The sequence below is a fragment of the Oreochromis aureus genome, linkage group 22 (genome assembly GCF_013358895.1).
Source record: "Oreochromis aureus strain Israel breed Guangdong linkage group 22, ZZ_aureus, whole genome shotgun sequence".
Classification (NCBI taxonomy): Eukaryota; Metazoa; Chordata; class Actinopteri; order Cichliformes; family Cichlidae; genus Oreochromis; species Oreochromis aureus.
The window spans coordinates 35,058,266-35,075,488 of record NC_052962.1 but is presented as its reverse complement, the minus strand read 5'-3'; the positions used below and the strand labels follow the sequence as shown (position 1 = coordinate 35,075,488).

General features: G+C 38.9%; 1 protein-coding gene across 1 annotated transcript; it reads left to right on the top strand.

Annotated features, from left to right (window-relative positions):
- Positions 1 to 356: 356 nt before the first annotated feature.
- LOC116312145 (CD209 antigen-like protein E) lies at positions 357 to 13,793 on the top strand. Its single transcript, XM_031729507.2, has 6 exons — positions 357 to 550; positions 2,078 to 2,200; positions 4,037 to 4,207; positions 4,468 to 4,634; positions 6,337 to 6,452; positions 12,303 to 13,793. Exons 1-6 carry the CDS (start codon positions 442 to 444, stop codon positions 12,481 to 12,483), a joined length of 867 nt encoding a protein of 288 aa, XP_031585367.1. The 5' UTR covers positions 357 to 441; the 3' UTR covers positions 12,484 to 13,793.
- The last annotated feature ends 3,430 nt before the right edge of the window (positions 13,794 to 17,223 follow it).

Genomic DNA, 17,223 nt, shown 5'->3' with positions numbered 1-17,223 from the left:
TTTACATGTTTTTGAGGTCGAATTTAACCTCTGACTGAGTGGTAATTTTGGGTGTTTTGTGCTCAGTAATTTTTCTGTACATATTATTGCTTTATTATCAGTCTTTTTGCTGGTTATTTGGGAAGGTTTTTTTTTTTTTTTTTTTTGAGTTCCTCTGTGATTTTCTGTTTTTGTAGGTTTTTTAAGTTATTATGTTTTTTTTTGTTTTGTAAGGATTTTCATAGCACGTAATCTCCCTTAATTCCCTTAATTTAATCTCTTTACCACTCGAGTTACAAAAAAAGTCTTTTATTTTGAAAGTTATAGCCGCAACTCACCCCCCTCTGTTTAACCCCAGCGGTGTCAGGCCCGGGCTGTTTATAATCACAGCTGTGGTGGAGCTTTGACTCAGAGCCTCACTCTCCACCAAGAACTTTAGTTGTTTTTCATTCTGTCATTCAAATGTCGACCACCGGGAGCTCCCTGAACTGTGAGGGGATGTACTCCCAACTCATAGACAACGAGCCCTGCCATGACGACTTGCCCCACAGGCCAGATGTGGGACACAGCGGTAAGCAGTTAAACCTTAACCCTGCAGCTGTGCCTCTGTGGAGGAATGCAGACGGTTTCGTTTATTTTTGCTTTAAAATATCTGACTTTGTCCTGTTACTGTAGACATGGTGTGTTATCACTATGGAGACAACAAAATGTCAAACTGAGATTTGTTACCTTAACTTTTGTACATGTTTATCTTCAGGTTCTCACCACTGGAGTCACTTTGCAGCTTCTCACATGAAAATGCAATTTTTCTCGTATCAGTCATTTAATTTTCGTTGTTCTGCAGGCTTTCACTGGTAATTGTTTACTTACATGTTATAAGGATAATAAAAAGATAAAGGAAAAAAAAACATTTATTAACAGAAAACATTTTAGATATATTATCAAAGTGCTTTACAAAGTCCCAAACTCCTGTGTTACATAACAGACAGACATGATGGTGTAAAGGTGAATTAAATCTTTATGGTTTACATACTCAAGTATACGGTTTTATACTCGCAGCCTCCTCCTTCCTCCTTCCGTGGGAACATTAGTGGTTTTCTTTGAACCAGCCCTGAGCTTTTAGATAATAAATCCAACTTTAATACACACTGGAGTCAGTCTGCAATAAGAATAAAAGACTAAAACTGTGAAGCCAAAATATAGTTTTATTTATTTATTTAATTAATTGTTAATTAAATAATATGCAGAAACTGAGTATGAGTTCAAAATGCAGCCATGGCAGCAGCAGGCTAAGCTCAGTCACTAACAGGCAGATGTGTCAAAGGGCCCAATCAAAGCTCTCATGTTTATTTGTTTGTTTGTTTTCAATTCAGTTTGTGGATTTCCTTTTTTTCAGATGAGCTTTTATTCTTGTAAAGTATTCCTTGTAGTTTGGTTTTAGGTAACTACTGGAATAGCTTTCTTTCATGTTTTTGTGTGCATATTACGGCCCTTTGTGATGCTTTTGTTTGCTTTTGTGTTTTTATATTATGGACATGGTGGTTTTTGTCTGGTGACATAATGCTTTATTCTTCCATCCTGAATTTTTAATATAAAAGTGACCTTTGGTAAATAATGAAGTAGAATGTTTAAAATCTATTATTTACTAACATTTATAATTTTCAGATAGATGAATATGCAGTAGTTGTAAGTCTTTCACTTACCCAAAAACAAATAATAAATTCCTACCTGCATCATGCTTTGTTAGATAATTATAAATGTCAAACGCATTGCCCTGAAAGCGTTCTCGCATGTTTGACATTTACAAGTCTGAGCAGATCCGAGTCCTCTGTGGAAAAAGAGCTCCACTGCACGGACTGCTTGGTCATCAAAAAGTGTGAATACATTTATATGTCAGGTTAAAAAAAGGTCAGTGTTGCAGAACAAAAAAGGATTTTTCTTTTCTTAAAGGTACTTACTCTAAATTCCTGTGTTTAGAGGTTGTTTTAAATCTTACAGAGTTAACTGAAACTATCATCCATATATGTGAAAATAACTTCTCTAAATTGTGCTGAAGCAGTGTTTTAATAAACCGTCTTTCTCTTCCCATCACCTGCAGTTCATCCTGTGATGCAAATGTTCCCCAGGCCGAGTGGTCCCGGGCTGTACCGCCTCGCCACCATCTGCCTGGCAACGCTGTGCGCCGTCCTGCTGATCTCCATCATAGCCGTCACTGCACACTGTGAGTACACAACTGTCCGACTTTACTGACAAACCTTTGAACGCAATTCTTGTTTTTTAAGTCGTTAAAGATGTATGTTGTACAATCACTGGAAAAACAACCATTCAAAGAAATTCGATAAAGAATTAATGCCTGTGATGGTAAATGGCCTGTATAGCGCTTTACTAGTCCCTAAGGACCCCAAAGCACTTTACACAACCAGTCATCCACCCATTCACACTGGTGATCGCAGCTACATTGTAGCCACAGCCACCCTGGGACGCACTGACAGAGGCGAGGCTGCCGAACACTGGCGCCACCGGGCCCTCTGACCACCACCAGTAAGCAGTAGGTGAAGTGTCTTGCCCAAGGACGCAATGACCGAGACTGTCAAAGCCGGGGCTCGAACCGGTAACCTTCCGATTACAAGGCGAACTCCCAACTCTTCACACGATCGCCCCGTGATGAGTGTTTGTAAACCTCTGACCACATGTAGAAACTCGCGGTTAAAACCATAAATTGTACAGTTTGTGTTCTGAGGTCACAGACCAAAAAAGACGTAAAAGCTTTTTATTATAGATTTTCATGAAATCCAGCTCATTTTTGGAAACTGGAGGAGTCGTCCCCTGCTGGCCAGTAGGAAGAATGCAGGCTCATGGCTGATTTGGTTGACTGATTTTTAATTTACTGGAATCATCAGGTCAAAATTGCGTTTTGTTAATTTCCTGTGAAAGAAATAACTCCATGAAGAGTTTTTATTTCTAATCACAATATCGTGCGTGCTAGCGTGCTGAGACTTTACATGGTGAACATGGTATTCGTTATACTGCCAAGCTAATAATGTCATTGTAACCAAGTTAGCATTGCTACCAGTACAACCTCACCTATGAATATTCTTCCAGTATGTGTTTCATGTTTGCTGAAAATACACTATATTGTGTATAAGTATTCACTCACTCATCCAAACCACTGAATCATTCGGATCACCTCTATGGCCAACATTTGTGAAAGAATGGGTCGCTCTCAGGAGCTCCACTGTGGTACCCTGATAGGCTGCCATCTGTGCAACAAGTCCAGCTGTGAAATTTGCTCGCTACTAAATATTTCACAGTAAGCTATTAGTGTTATTATAACAAAGTGAAAGTGATTGTGGATTACAGCCACGATCAGTGGATGCTGAGGTGCAGAGTCAGAAACTACAGACTTCAGGTTTGGCATTTGAGAGCAGTATATGCCTGTGCCAGGTGTAAGGTTTGGTGCAGGGGGGATTATGGTGTGGGGTTGTTTCTCAGGAATTTGGCCGGCCCCCTTAGTTCCAGTGAAATGAACTCTTAATGTTTCAGCATACCAAGACATTAAGGACAATTACATGCTCCCAACTTTGGGGGAGCAGCTTGGCCATGGCTCCTTCCTGTTCCAACATCACTGCGCACTAAACACAAAACAAGGTCCACAAAGTCATGAATCAGACATGAATGAGACATGAATGAGACATGAATGGCCTGCAGAGAGTCCTGACCTCAACACGATAGAAACTTTGCAATGAATTCTCTAATTCATTTACAGATGGTCAGTCACTGACGTTGGAGTCAAGTCTCCAACTTCAGTGTCTGACCTCACAAACGTGCTTCTGGGAAAATAGTCAAAATTCCCATAAACACTCCTAAACCTTGTGGAAAGCTTTCTCAGAGAGGAAGCCTTTATAGCTGTAAAGGGTGGGCCCATGTTATATGGATTAAGAATGGTATGTCACTCAAGTTCATACATGTGTGAAGGAAGACAAGCAAATACTTTTGGCAGTATATTGTAATCTTTCAGCACAGTACTGTATGTAACTTACTTTCATACTTCTAACAGATAAAAACAAACCTCAGGGTGGTGGTGAGGCATCCTTAGGGAAGCAGACACAGGAGGCAAACGTGTCAGCTCTGACAGCGTCCATCGCCAAACTTCAGCAGGAGAAACATAAGCTGCAGAAAGAGAAGGAGGACCTGCAGGCCAAGCTCGCTGCAAAGATGGCTACTAAAGGTAGACTCCTTATTTTTCTTTATCATTTTCGTTCATGCATCTTTGTACAGCCACAAGAATGAATTGTCTCTATGAGCTGTCAAACACAGACTGGATCATTTCAATAAGACTTTAGTCTGATTTAATTTAAGATTACATTTTTGTAACCCATCTAGCAAGTATAGTGAATCAATTACCAGCCGTTGATTAAATATCTGAACATCAGTTTTTCTTGTTAGTATTTCATGTTGCACCAATTTCCTTCTTCCTTGTCTCATCAGCTCCTGCCGTGGTAACGAGGGCTCCTATCGTCTGCCCCAACGACTGGCACCTCTTTAACAACAGCTGTTACTTAATCTCCAGGAACTCGCGGGATTGGCCGGAGAGCAAGTCATTCTGTGAGAGCAAAGGCGCTCACCTGGCCATCATCCACACACCTGAGGAGCAGGTACAGTTTGATAAATTTCATTATGTTGACTACAATACCGTCATCTCCAAAGAAACTGAACAAAATAAGCTACTAACACACAGTCTTCAGATACAGGCGCTAGTATCTTACATGTGTTCCTGTTTTTCTCTGCACTGGGAGGCTTATTATTTTGATAGTATTGAATATGTTTGTCATAACAGTGACGTCTCTATTTACAGGTTGAGTTCATTTTATACACAATGCATAACTGTGCTTGTTTAGAGTTGATGTTCCGTCCAAAAGGGTTTTAAGCTTCACTGGTGAGAGTGTCCAGGTGATACATGTTGAGGGAAGATGAGAACATAGCAGGTTAATTGCATGCACGCTTACAAACACACATGATTTATATATAGGCCAGGCCAAAGGCCTGGACTTTATGTAGCTTTTAACTTTACAGCTCCTAACTTCCAGGAATGGCGTGGAGTGTAATGAATGAATGCAAATCATGCTTATAGACACAAACATGATATGGAGTTATGTTACAGGGTAAAGGTGGGACACATGTTGCTTTGTTTCTGCTTAGCAACTACTGAGACGGGTGAAACAAAATGTTGTAGATAATGGAAACTTGTCTAACTGGCATTAACAGTAACTTTTGCATGTTATGTATATGCTTGAAGCCAAAAGAGGCGTAAATCCTGATAGAAAATTTTGAAGTGTGCTTTCTAGCGGAGATTTAGGCTGACAGGGGGATGGTGTGTATTTTACCCGGGGTGTGTTTAATAAAACTAAAAGCGTTGCTCACACACATAATGAGTCATTATTAACATGAATAATGACTTATTCACACAAGGTCACCACAGAGTTTTAGACCGGATGCTGTGCCTGATACAACCCCAAAGGGATCAAACAGTGGATCTTTTACTTTTTAGATGAATGTGTAAACGTCTACGCTATGGAGTCACTTTTTTCGACACTACTTATTTAAAAGTAAAAAAGCTTCCTGTACAAAGATCTGTTCCCTTGCATACAGTTTCTGTATATCTTTTTTACACGAGTTCATATCTTTAATAAAGATTCCAGCTGTGTGTTTTTGGTATTTCCATTTTTGTGTTTTAAAACCAGATGTGAGGAGCATGGTGGGAATCTAACTGAGAGGCTGAGGCTCTGACTTGTCAATCTTAAAGTATACCCTGATTTATTATGTTCTGTGACTTGGATGCTCCCCTAATTTTCAACACACATACACACAGATCTTTTTACTACAGTATCACACATTTTGGTTCTCACATGCACATCTGACAGGAAACGTCTTGAACATTGCAGAGCGTCAGCAGCATGGACGCTGTGTGTTGCTTGGCTTTAATCATCCATAAAAAAACATTAAACAGTGGCGTATTCCTTCCTGACCTTCTTTCACTTTCAGCTCCAAACCATTGTGTTTTCCACTAAAGATACAGTCATGCTGTATAAAGCTCGGCTAGTTTAGCAGTTCAGTTCTGCTGTATGCATGTGGTGCTCAGGGCCAAGGAGAGATACACTCATTTCTGGCTTTTTTTCTTTGACAACAAGAAAGCATTACTTCTGCCTCATTTGGGCTTTTGTGGAATTTTCTCATATAAACTTCCTGTAAACAGAGCAAGGAAAGAGCTGACTCTATAAACGCCCTTTACTATATAAAGGTCATTACTGATTAATGCTTTCTTGAATGTGAATGCTTCCTCTGTATGTTTCCTTTCAGACATTTCTATGGAATCTTCTTCCCAGAGGACACTGGAACTCCTACTGGTTTGGAATAACTGACGGAGAAACAGAAGATGAGTGGAAATGGGTCGACGGCACTCCGGTGATCGGCGGGTAGGTCGTTTCTTTCTCTGCTTACCTTCCTCCCAACCTGTTCAGGGCTAAAACTTAACAAGTGGCTATGTTAGCATTGCCTTACAACACGATGCAATGTGCTTACAGTGTGAATGAAAAACAAGGTTGGTGCCAAATGAGTTGACCTATTGGGCAATATTGCAAAGCAGCAACAACAGCTGTTCTTTTTGGGCAGATTCGTTTTTCCTTTGGTTCAGTTTCTTTTTTTTTTGTTCCTGCCTTGGACAATAACGCAACTATAGCGACAATAAACACAACAGTGTGAAAAGTTTTGAAATGCGTTCTGATAAAACTTTGCAGGCGTGTCTTCAAGATGTTAACTTGAAGACACGCGGTCAAAAATTAACAAAAAGTCTTCTAACTTAGAAACGAAGATTCTGACAAGTGCGGTGTGCACTGTCAACATACGCACAATCCCATACAAAGATTTAAAATATCATGCCACACCTCTGACCTCCTTCAACGCATAAAGGCAGTGCTATACCGTATAAGGCTTCTGAATATCAGGCTACTTATATCAGGACCTCTGAACTCATCTTCAAATAAAACTTTTGTATCTTTTATCTTTAAAACTTACTGTCTTTGTTTTTATTGGCAACATTTAGGATATGGGGAGTCTAAATATCACATTATAGTTTAAATCCAAATATGATGTCATATTTGACCTGTAACCTCACTTGTGATTGATTGATTTTGATTGATGATTTATGATGATTAATTAATCATTAACAAAAAGTTATACTTACATATATTATTATTATTATTATTATTATTATTATACAAAATGTTGACTTTGTTTTAGCAATGCTTACATTTCCCCTGTGGTCTCTCACGCTCCATCCGCAGTGGCTCTGTGCCCCAACAGTGTAAGAACAACTGGGATTCAATCATTTAAGGCCAGCAGATTTATTTGCCACTGATGCTCTGAAATATGTTTGCCGTATGTCCACTGACTTCAACAGGAGAAAAAACTTGGAGCTCTTTGTTTGTAAAGAGTGACTGATTATCTTCTAGAGTAAATAGACAGTGTGTACTCTGAGAAGTACATGCAGTAGACTATCTAAAAAGTGCAAAAGTTTAGAAAATGTGTAGAATTTAATTATCCATTTGGAATGGATTAAAACCATAGTACAGGGCATGAATAGAAATAAATATGGTCAGGAGCTTCTGTGCAATAAACTTCTTTCACCTCACATCTGTGGAGACACACAGCTAGAGAAACACTCACACACAGACAGACTAAGCATAACTTTAACCTCAGAACACTGATCTGTAACACACACACGATATTTACTCTGTCAGCAGCACAGTGGTGGCTGCCAGGCTTATTCAAACTAAAAGACAAATGAAGAAATTTGGTGCAGGCAGCAGATAAAAACAGGGAAGTGGATAAAATGATATTCAAAGTCAGCAATTTGTGGTCCTATGAACCATAAACTATTGCATGAATCAGCATGAAAATTTGGTCCAATTCAGTCTTAAGAACTTTGCTGTCCTTGATTCTTCTTCATATTTTGCTTTTTACCAAATTTATATTCACTTGATTAATTTTAGCACAGTTCAGGAAATATCATCCTACAGTTAGGTCCATAAGTTTGTGGAAATGTACACATTATTTTTTAAAACTTATGGACCTCTCTACACCATCAAAATGAATTATACATGAAACAATCAGGATGGGATTGAAATGCAGACTTTCAGTTTCAGTTTTAAGGGTTTAACAAAAGCTTTGCATGAACATTTGAGAGACTGAAAATTAATTTGACGACTGACTGTGGAGCAGTTTCAAGGCCAGGATGTGTCCCCTCGCTGTTTCTGTGGCAGATTAAGCAAATAAAAGGTCCTGAGCTTGTATTTGGCAGCTGTTCACTGGAACTCAATATAAGTTTGTTTATCCAAGTGACGTAGGCATCATCAGGCTGACAAAATTAATGAAACTGTCGATGGAAAACAACAACGTTAGGAGTGGCCAAATCAACAATCTGGTACATTCTTAAAAAGAATGAATGTAGTGGTCGGCTCAGCAGCACAGAAAGACCACAGAAGAAAACTATGACAGAATCATTGCTGTCATCACTGATATGACAGAGGTTACCGGTCTGACCAGCGACATCCCAGTGGTCAAGTCAAACGCGGCGCTACTGAACACTGGACACACCGAGACGCACTGCTGCTCTCCTCCTCATCTTGCTCAAAGTCACATGCTCAAAGTCACTAGACATGACCCTTTTTTAGCCTGAACACTGGGTTTCTTCACCTTATTTAAAAGTAAAGATGTTCAATAGGGAAACAAAAAGTGCAGCAGAGTCACTAAAGAGTTAAATGTTGTACTGCAGCTCCACATGTTAGATAACAGCTGGAGGGAGAGCGGGGTCAGGGCTGCCTGATTTGCAGCAAACAGCAGTTCTGAGCAGCTTCATCAGGCTGCCGTAGACCCTGACCTTTGAACTCCAATAAAAAAATATGAGCCAAGCTGGGAACTTTGCAAAGGTTGTTTTTCATGAAAATGCAAAGTGTGGTTTTCTTCGTCTCCTGGTTATTGCAAAATGTTTCACTGTATCTCTGAGTTGCTTCATTTGCTCTGGATGTTACTTCTGCTTCACCTCACAGACGCACTGTACATTTTTCCCAACTTGTGCCAAGTCAACAGATTTTCTAAGAACCATCTGATTTCTCTTCCTCTATTTGTAGATGACAAACCTGTTGATATTCCTGTTTTGTCCTTTTCTTCCTCTTTAGGGTAATTTTTTTTAAAAGTTTTTTTTCCTTGTGACGTTCTGATTCATCTAAGATATTTTTGTATAATTTGACCTTTTGTTTTATTGTTTCTGCCTTAAGCTGTCCAGACTGTGTTTCCGTACAGACATAAAGAAAAATAATCTGCAGTTAGGGCCACACTCTGTTGCACAAAGACAGATTTTTTTGTAGTTTTCCATTATACGCTACCACAGGGTTTTAAATCAAACAGTTGATTGAACAATTAGCACGTCGAGGCAACTGCTGTTGTGAATTGGTGGTGTATGAATAAAATTTATTTGAATTAACTTAAAGTGCAGACTGTCAACTCTAATCAAAGAGGTTTTACAAAAAAAAGGTGTTTAGGAAATGACAGTCGTTTCCTAAACACTTTCAGGTTTTCAAAATGAAATGGACAACTGACTATCAGGCAGGTGAAGCCTACTCTGAAGTTGGTCAAAGTGTTGACTTTTTATTTAATAGCCTTCACTAAAAGAGACATGCACAGATGAAACCAAGATGAGCTTGCACCAGAATAATTTAAGGACAAAAGTATGGATAAGGAGAGAAAAAGCTCATGATCAGAAGTATATCACATCATCTGTCAAACATGGGGGAAGCAGCGTTATCACGACCACAGATGGCTGCCATTCAATTCAATTCAATTCAATTTTATTTATATAGCGCCAAATCACAACAAAAGTCGCCTCAAGGCGCTTTATATTGTACAGTAGATAGCACAATAATAAATACAGAGAAAACCATTGGAACCAAATTCTAGTATTTATTGAGGTGTGACTGCTGATAGTAGGATGAAAGTGTACAGGGCTGCAGTCTCTGCTCAGGTTCAGACTAATGACCCAAAGCATGCGCCAAAAGTGACCCAAGAGCTTCTCGAAGCTAAGAAATGGGACATTCTACAATGGCCAAGTCAGTCAGCTGATCTCAAAAGAGCACGCCTTTTAATTACTAGAGATAGTGCTAAAATGTAGTTACAAGAAGCACAACTTTGAAGCGTAACTATCTTCAGCAGGTACTCGTATTCTTTGCAGCCAAGAAAACAGGGTTATAACAAAGCAGAAGCAGTTAAGTTTGCATACGGACGTGATCTTTAATCGTTTTTACTAAACCCAGTGATTAATGTGAACAGTAAAGATCTGGAACAGTGTTTCAGCATCTTCAGTTGAGGATGAATTAAATCTAATAGCCAATTTAATGTAGAATGCAGTCAGTTTTCATGTGCTGCGGTTTGGTGGTCCTTTTAGCTGATGCCACGATTAAGTCACCACATGATTCCTGCTTGCACGTATCCTTTTGTCAGTTTCATGCATTCATGGTTCTGATGTCATGAAAGTTTTCTTTGTGGTATTTCGACATCTAGCTCCGATTATGCTGGAGTGAGCATAACAGGAGCAGTGGGTAGTTTAAAATTCTAACAGCTCATCGTATACGATGCACGAACTGTCTCTGCACAGTTTGGCACACAGTCTGCCTGCTCGCTAGCTAAAGGTAAAAGGGTTTTAATTTCCAATGAAAAAAAACAAAACATTAAAGTATCATAACTTCACTCTCTGAGATGGACAAAAATTTCACATATAATACATTATTTCAATGTTATTCAGAATTTATTGGGGATAGTAAGTGTAAATTAAACTGTGTAGTCTGCAGTATTGTTGTTCAATTCATAGCAATAAACTATGTTGCACACTGTTATACTCTTGGTAGCAGCTAAAGTCCTGGGTACCACCACAGACATCATAAGAGGAAGCCACTTTTTTTCAGTTCACAACCGTGAACTGAAATTTATGAGAGAATTTTACAAAAGTAAAGATGGTAGTGGAAACATAACTTCCACTCTATTTGAGTGTGAAGCAAACTTGTCTGTGGTTTTCATTAGATTTGACAGGATATTTTGTACATAGACTTTTATTTGTCGCTGACCTCAAAGATGAAAGTTAATTTAGAATACGCTGCAAAAACATAAATATAAGAGATTAGATGTATTTAAATATCATTGCTGTGTATGTGGGATTGCTTCTAGATGGAGACATTTAAGCTGATGAAGTAACAATTGTTGGATTAAACCATTATACTTAAAATTTTCTAGATCAGGGGTCTCCAACTCCAGGTCTCAGGGGCCGGTGTCCTGCAGGTTTTAGATGTGTCCTTGATCCATCACAGCTGATTTAAATGGCTAAATGACCTCAACATGTGTTGAAGTTCTCCAGAGGCCTGGTAATGAACTAATCATTTGATACAGGTGTGTTGACTGAGGGTGAGATCTAAAACCTGCAGGACACCGGCCCTTGAGGCCTGGAGTTAACACCCCTGGTCTATATGCTGAAAAATAGCCATATAAATGAGCAACATATATTGTAGAATGTAGTTTCTAAATCCTTAAGAGCAGGAAAAGCCATCAGAACACACGACAAGGCCGGCAGCTGATCACAGCCTGGAATCTACTGAAGATGACAACAGTAATTATTATGTGACCTAATTCTAATTAAGTATTTCCTCCTGCTGCTCGGCTACATCAGGATAAAGGGTCCAACTTTAAAGCCTTTATATACCTAATGGAAAAGTCTTTCTTTCTTTTTAATTAAAAGTATTAAAATTATGAACCCATGAAGAAAAATAAAAGGTTTCCTGAAGGATTAAAACTATAATCTCTGGGGTAAGTAGTGCAATGATACCTCCAGCTTCAAAATGTGGCATTTTAATTCCACGTGCGATGATCATGTTCAGGGAAACAAAAATAGGAGGGAGGAAAATGTGTCCATCTCTAAAACTGGACTAAACATGAATTTAGACTTTGTTGCTCTGTTACTTTTGCCAAAGTTGCTCAAATCTAAGAGATGAACAGAAGCTGTCAGTGGGTGCTGAAAGCAAACTGTCCAGATTGAAAAATAATCTTAGGAGGCAAAAGAAGTGGTGTTTTTGTAAATTACACTGCACTATAGGAATAAAACTGCCCTTGCTCTTCTTCTTGCCATGTTTAACATGAACCATCAGATCCAGGGTGAACATGAGTGTATGTTAAAAGTTTTTATACATGTCGATGTGTTTCTCTCCCTTTCTCTCTCCGTACTGTAGTTTCTGGGAGGAGGGTGAGCCCAACAACCACATCAATGAAGACTGCGGCTACATCGTGAAAACACTTGTGTTGGAGCGAGTGGCGATCCGGAGCTGGTACGACGCCCCCTGCAGCATGTACTTACCCTTCATCTGTGAGAAGGAGATGGGCCCCGGCGCGAGCACTGCCATACCACACTAAGAAAACCAGTTAGTATTTTTTACTGGCTGCTTGGGTTATCTGTCACAGTGTAGTCAGGTCATCAACACTTATTTACCTTTTTGCATTTAATTAACTTGTGCCATTTGTGCTCACTGCTCATTATTTGTGACGTGTGTGGATAGTTTGCTCTGTCCACAAGCATGAACACAACAGAGATGGAGTGTCAAAATACATTTACAGTGCTGTCAAGTCCCTGAAGTACCGTGTAGCAGTCAGGACTGCAGTATGGACTGACAACCAGGTTCATGTCCACATGAGGCCCTGACCTTTCAGACTCATGTGCAGCTCTGTGCCCTCATACAGACGGTAACACAAGGAAACTGCGTCTCTTCAAAAGCTTTATCGTTTTTGTATGAAATAGCTGGTTTTGAAAAGTGGTGCGAGAAACTAAAACATTATAACTCTACTTTAGTAATAGTACAAAACCTTTAGCATTCATTTATACTTAAATTAGAACAATCATTATGTAGAACTATATACATTAAAATATTGGCTGATTATTGATTAGTTATATGTATCTCACTTTAAATTTAAGCTTTATAACAGCACAGCATTATATAGTCCTAGAATTTTATTTTAACATCTGCAATAAATAATTACTAAAGCTTTAAAAGAAACTGTATGAAGTTAAAAGAATATGTGTTTGTATTCAAAGCACAGTGGAGTAGATTACACTGGGACTCTCTGTGCTCAGTGGCATTAACAGGAGTAACACCCGCCCTCCTCTGGACCTGTCGCTGGCCTTAAACTGCATAATTATTTGTATATATTTTTATATGATTCACTTTCAGACTTAAATCAGGGATTCAAGCTAATTATAAATGCTTTTAAATGTTTTATATTTGGAATCAGATATGAATTGTGTTAGAGGTCTGTGTGTATATACTGTACATAAATACACATCATGTTTGATCTGTATGTGATGTAGCCACATGTGTAACATTCCTCTCTTTGAAGATGTACTTTGAGAAGTAAAAATGTTTGTTGTCCCGTAGCGTGAATAAGGATTGTATTTTCTCCATGTGTGTCAGCTGTTGCTGTCACTCATGGTTATATCTGCCATGTGAATACAAAAAGTGCACCTATCCAGCAGCAGACATGTGCAGTCTGTTAATGATGAATCTGTTCTCTTCATGAAACATGATGGCTTGTTTGTAACATCTCCTCCCAGCACTGCTGTTGTTGCCCTGCAGGTGGCGCTGCTACCACAATCAGCCTGTCAGGATGTTGACTACAGCAGAGTCTGTGGACTAAAATGACAAAATATTAAAATAAGTCACTTAAAATAACTTATGTGTATAATTTCTTCCTGCTGAGAAATAATTTCCTGTAAAGTTGCTGAAATGAAAAACACAGTTTGAATGTTTTAGATTGTGTTTTTAGATTAAATCAGTTTTAGAGTCGTTCCCTGAGGGAAAAGTCATTTATTGTGATTTATTATTTTCTATCTGGTCAACAAAATGAATATAAATATAATTTAGATATATAAGATATCATGATGAAAAAAAATCTAGTTATCTATTCTAATTCATTTTTATTTCACTTCTCCTTCACTATATCAGCTTTTTTATTATCATTATTATTTACATGTACAAAAAACAAGTCTCAAACGTCTCATTCCGTCCTTGCCGAGCTGAAAGACCCACATTCCCTCATCTCGTCTGCTTCCTGTTTTGTTAAAGTGGGTCAAAATCCTCCCTGAATGAAGAGTGTTTGCTGAGCCCTGCGTTTGTACTCCAGCTCCTGAGCTTGTTACCACATGGAGTTTTCAGGAAGTCAATTAGCCCTTTTCTGTCATGGTTCATTAGCTTGGGTTGGAGGAACACGCTGACTCCTTACTGACACTGTTATAATAATGTTCAACCAGCAAATCACACCAGGAAGATTTCAAGTGATCACTGATGAAAAAAAGAGCTCAAATAGCATCTACAGTTATCCAAACTGAACACTTTGACAGTCATAATTCTTCTGTTTATGAACGTATTAGTATAAGTTTGTCCGATTTTTTATTTTTCAGGAAGTAAGGTTATATAAGTAGGGAACAGTGCGTCCCAGCTGTCGTCCACTTTACAGCTGAGAGCTCGTTTTGAGGTCACAATGTGGTGAGTATGTTGGAGCATAAACAGATCACATGACAGATTAACAAGAGGTGTTTTTGGTGGAGTTTTATTCTAGCTTGTGGTTTGCTTTATAATGAAGGGAACAGATTTCAGTTAGATAATATTTAATATAAAAAAATATACAAGTTGTATAATTTAAAACACTTCACATATTTTCAGCACAAGTTCAGTGCACGACACTCAGTGGCACGAATCAACATATTTACACTCTGTTTCATCTCTATGACTACTTACACCATTCATAACAACTGTACTTTTTATATTTACCTCTTTAATAACTCACTCATTGAGTGTGGAAGTTTGCATTATTAGGGGGTGTGGCCTATTTCCACTCACTAGACTGGACCCCTGGCGTTGGTGCCTTTAGGAGCTCACAGATATTATGGATGTTTTATGGATTATTGTATTTGTGGATTGAAGCTCTAGTATTTCATTTATGTTATGTTGCCCCTATAGCAGGTTTCTGTGTCTGTGCAATGGACCTGCACAGTCTATGTTGATGCCATCTGATAACTGAGCCCTGCATTATTTTGTAGTTTTGGCTCAAAATAAAATGGTCGGTGTGATGAAATTCAGGCTTCAGAACTGAGAATTAAATATCAGGCACCGACACTTTATTTTCTACACAGGTGGAGAAAGAACAAAAGGAGATTTACAAATCAAATCCCTAAATTAAATTTACCTACAGCTGTCAGCACATCCCTGTAGATTTGTCTCAGGCGTCACGTCTAAATGGATTTAAAAGAGATCTGAAAAAGTTTACAAAACATTTTCTTAAGTGCTGACTGTATTCTTCATATTGCATATAGTATACTTGATTATATTGTTCCTGAAAGACTTTCCTGTCTTTCTTAAGGACACCTACTGTTGATAGTTGGTTCACAAAGGCCATTAAAACTTTGTTTGACTTGTTAAGAAAAAACAAGCACTGCTGCATAACACTGATGTTGCTGTGTGACATCATCAGACCAGATCCTAAACCTGTTGCATCAACTGCTTAAAACAGGACACCGCCCGAGGTGAAGCTTAAGCTAGAAGTCCTCATTAGAGGAGACCGTCGAACGTCATTGTTGATTTCAGCACGCACCTATGATCATAAAGGATGGATTACCTGGTATTTAACCAATAGGATGTGAGTTGCGACTTGAAGTAACTGGACTACATTTGCTGAGCAGAGTTGTAAACAGTTTCCAAGTGTTTAAACATGTTCAGCAGACAAACAGCCAGCTGGAACGCTGTCAGTTAGAAACAGCTAAGCTTGAAAGTGTCATGACAGGATCAAACCTCAGTCACTGTTTGCTGTGCAAATGACCGTCTGTTCTCAACACACATGCTTGTTACATGTTTTATAAAAAACAGGCGTAAGCTTAAAACATTTCACATGAAATCACTTCAAGGGAAAAGTCAGTGTTGGAAAGTGAATAACTGAAGTATTCATTTACAGAACACCAGGCCCTGTGATAATAAAACATATGTGGTAAATAAGTCGTGTAGTAGCGTATTTCATGTCAATACAAACCATAAAAACAAACTACAGAATATAATGCCTCCCCATAGCAGAAATAAAGAAAACATTTTGGTGTCTGTAGGCAAAGTTATACATTTTAAGTAATTGGTGAGGATAATTTTAACCCTGGCTGTTTGCAGAGCAAATCACTAATGTGTGGCATCAGTGCTGTTGGAGTGTTTTTAATTATCTGACAAATAACATGGCTCGTTGTGCTGTAACTGGACAAGAAGTAAGAGATTAGTTCTTATTTTATATTTGCATGTGTCTGTGCCACAGGTGACTGCATCTGTGCACTGCATTCATACAGTTTACAGGTGATGCACTTAGTTAACTATGTTAGCATCCCAACGTGGGCCCCGTGTGCTCACTCTGACCTCTGACCTTCTTCTGGAATGAATGAGGGGACTGATCTAAAGGAAGTTTTCTATGCCCAGTTTTCTTAGATAAAAATCATGGAACTTTGCCCTGAAGCTGCAAGTCTGATTAAAAGATGCTAAGAGGGCGGAGCCAAGATCAGCTCACGTGGAAGACGAGTACCCGCTCTGCAGGACACGACCCAAAACCTCTCTCATGTTCTCTCTCAGCGTCTGCATCCAAACAGATCTAATGTCCTGCTCTCCTGCACGTCTGTCTACTGCTGATTTTATTTAATTTTTTTCCATAATAAACCTATAGTAAAGGAGAAAGACTGCTTGATTTGAAGAATTGAATCTTTATAAGGAACTTGAATTTCTTCCAGTCTTGAATTAAAATTGCAGCATCAAAGTTTTTAATTTTGAGACAAAACCTTTGCGTTTGACTCTTGATTCACTTTCCGTCCGTGCCTTTGCTGTGTGTCAGGTGTGACGCGCGTTCAGCCTGACCTCCTCTAATTCCCTAATGAGATTGCCCGTCCCCGGATATCCTATTAGACCCTGATTAACTGGGCTCAGCTCATTAGCTCCGACAAACCAATTCACCCCCTCTGTAAACCTCCGCCTCGGTCCATCTCTCCATTCCTGCTCCCACATCCAAAAACATGCAGTGCAATGTCAGGAATCAAGGCACCAATGTCACCTCTCTGCTATCACAGGGCATTCAAAGCATACG

Excerpts from the sequence above, each read along its gene's own strand:
- LOC116312145 (XM_031729507.2), top strand. The coding sequence starts at position 442 with ATGTCGACCACCGGGAGCTCCCTGAACTGTGAGGGGATGTACTCCCAA. Across the intron at positions 2,201-4,036 it reads CATAGCCGTCACTGCACACT|ATAAAAACAAACCTCAGGGT; the intron begins GTGAGTACACAA and ends TACTTCTAACAG. Across the intron at positions 4,208-4,467 it reads TGCAAAGATGGCTACTAAAG|CTCCTGCCGTGGTAACGAGG; the intron begins GTAGACTCCTTA and ends TTGTCTCATCAG.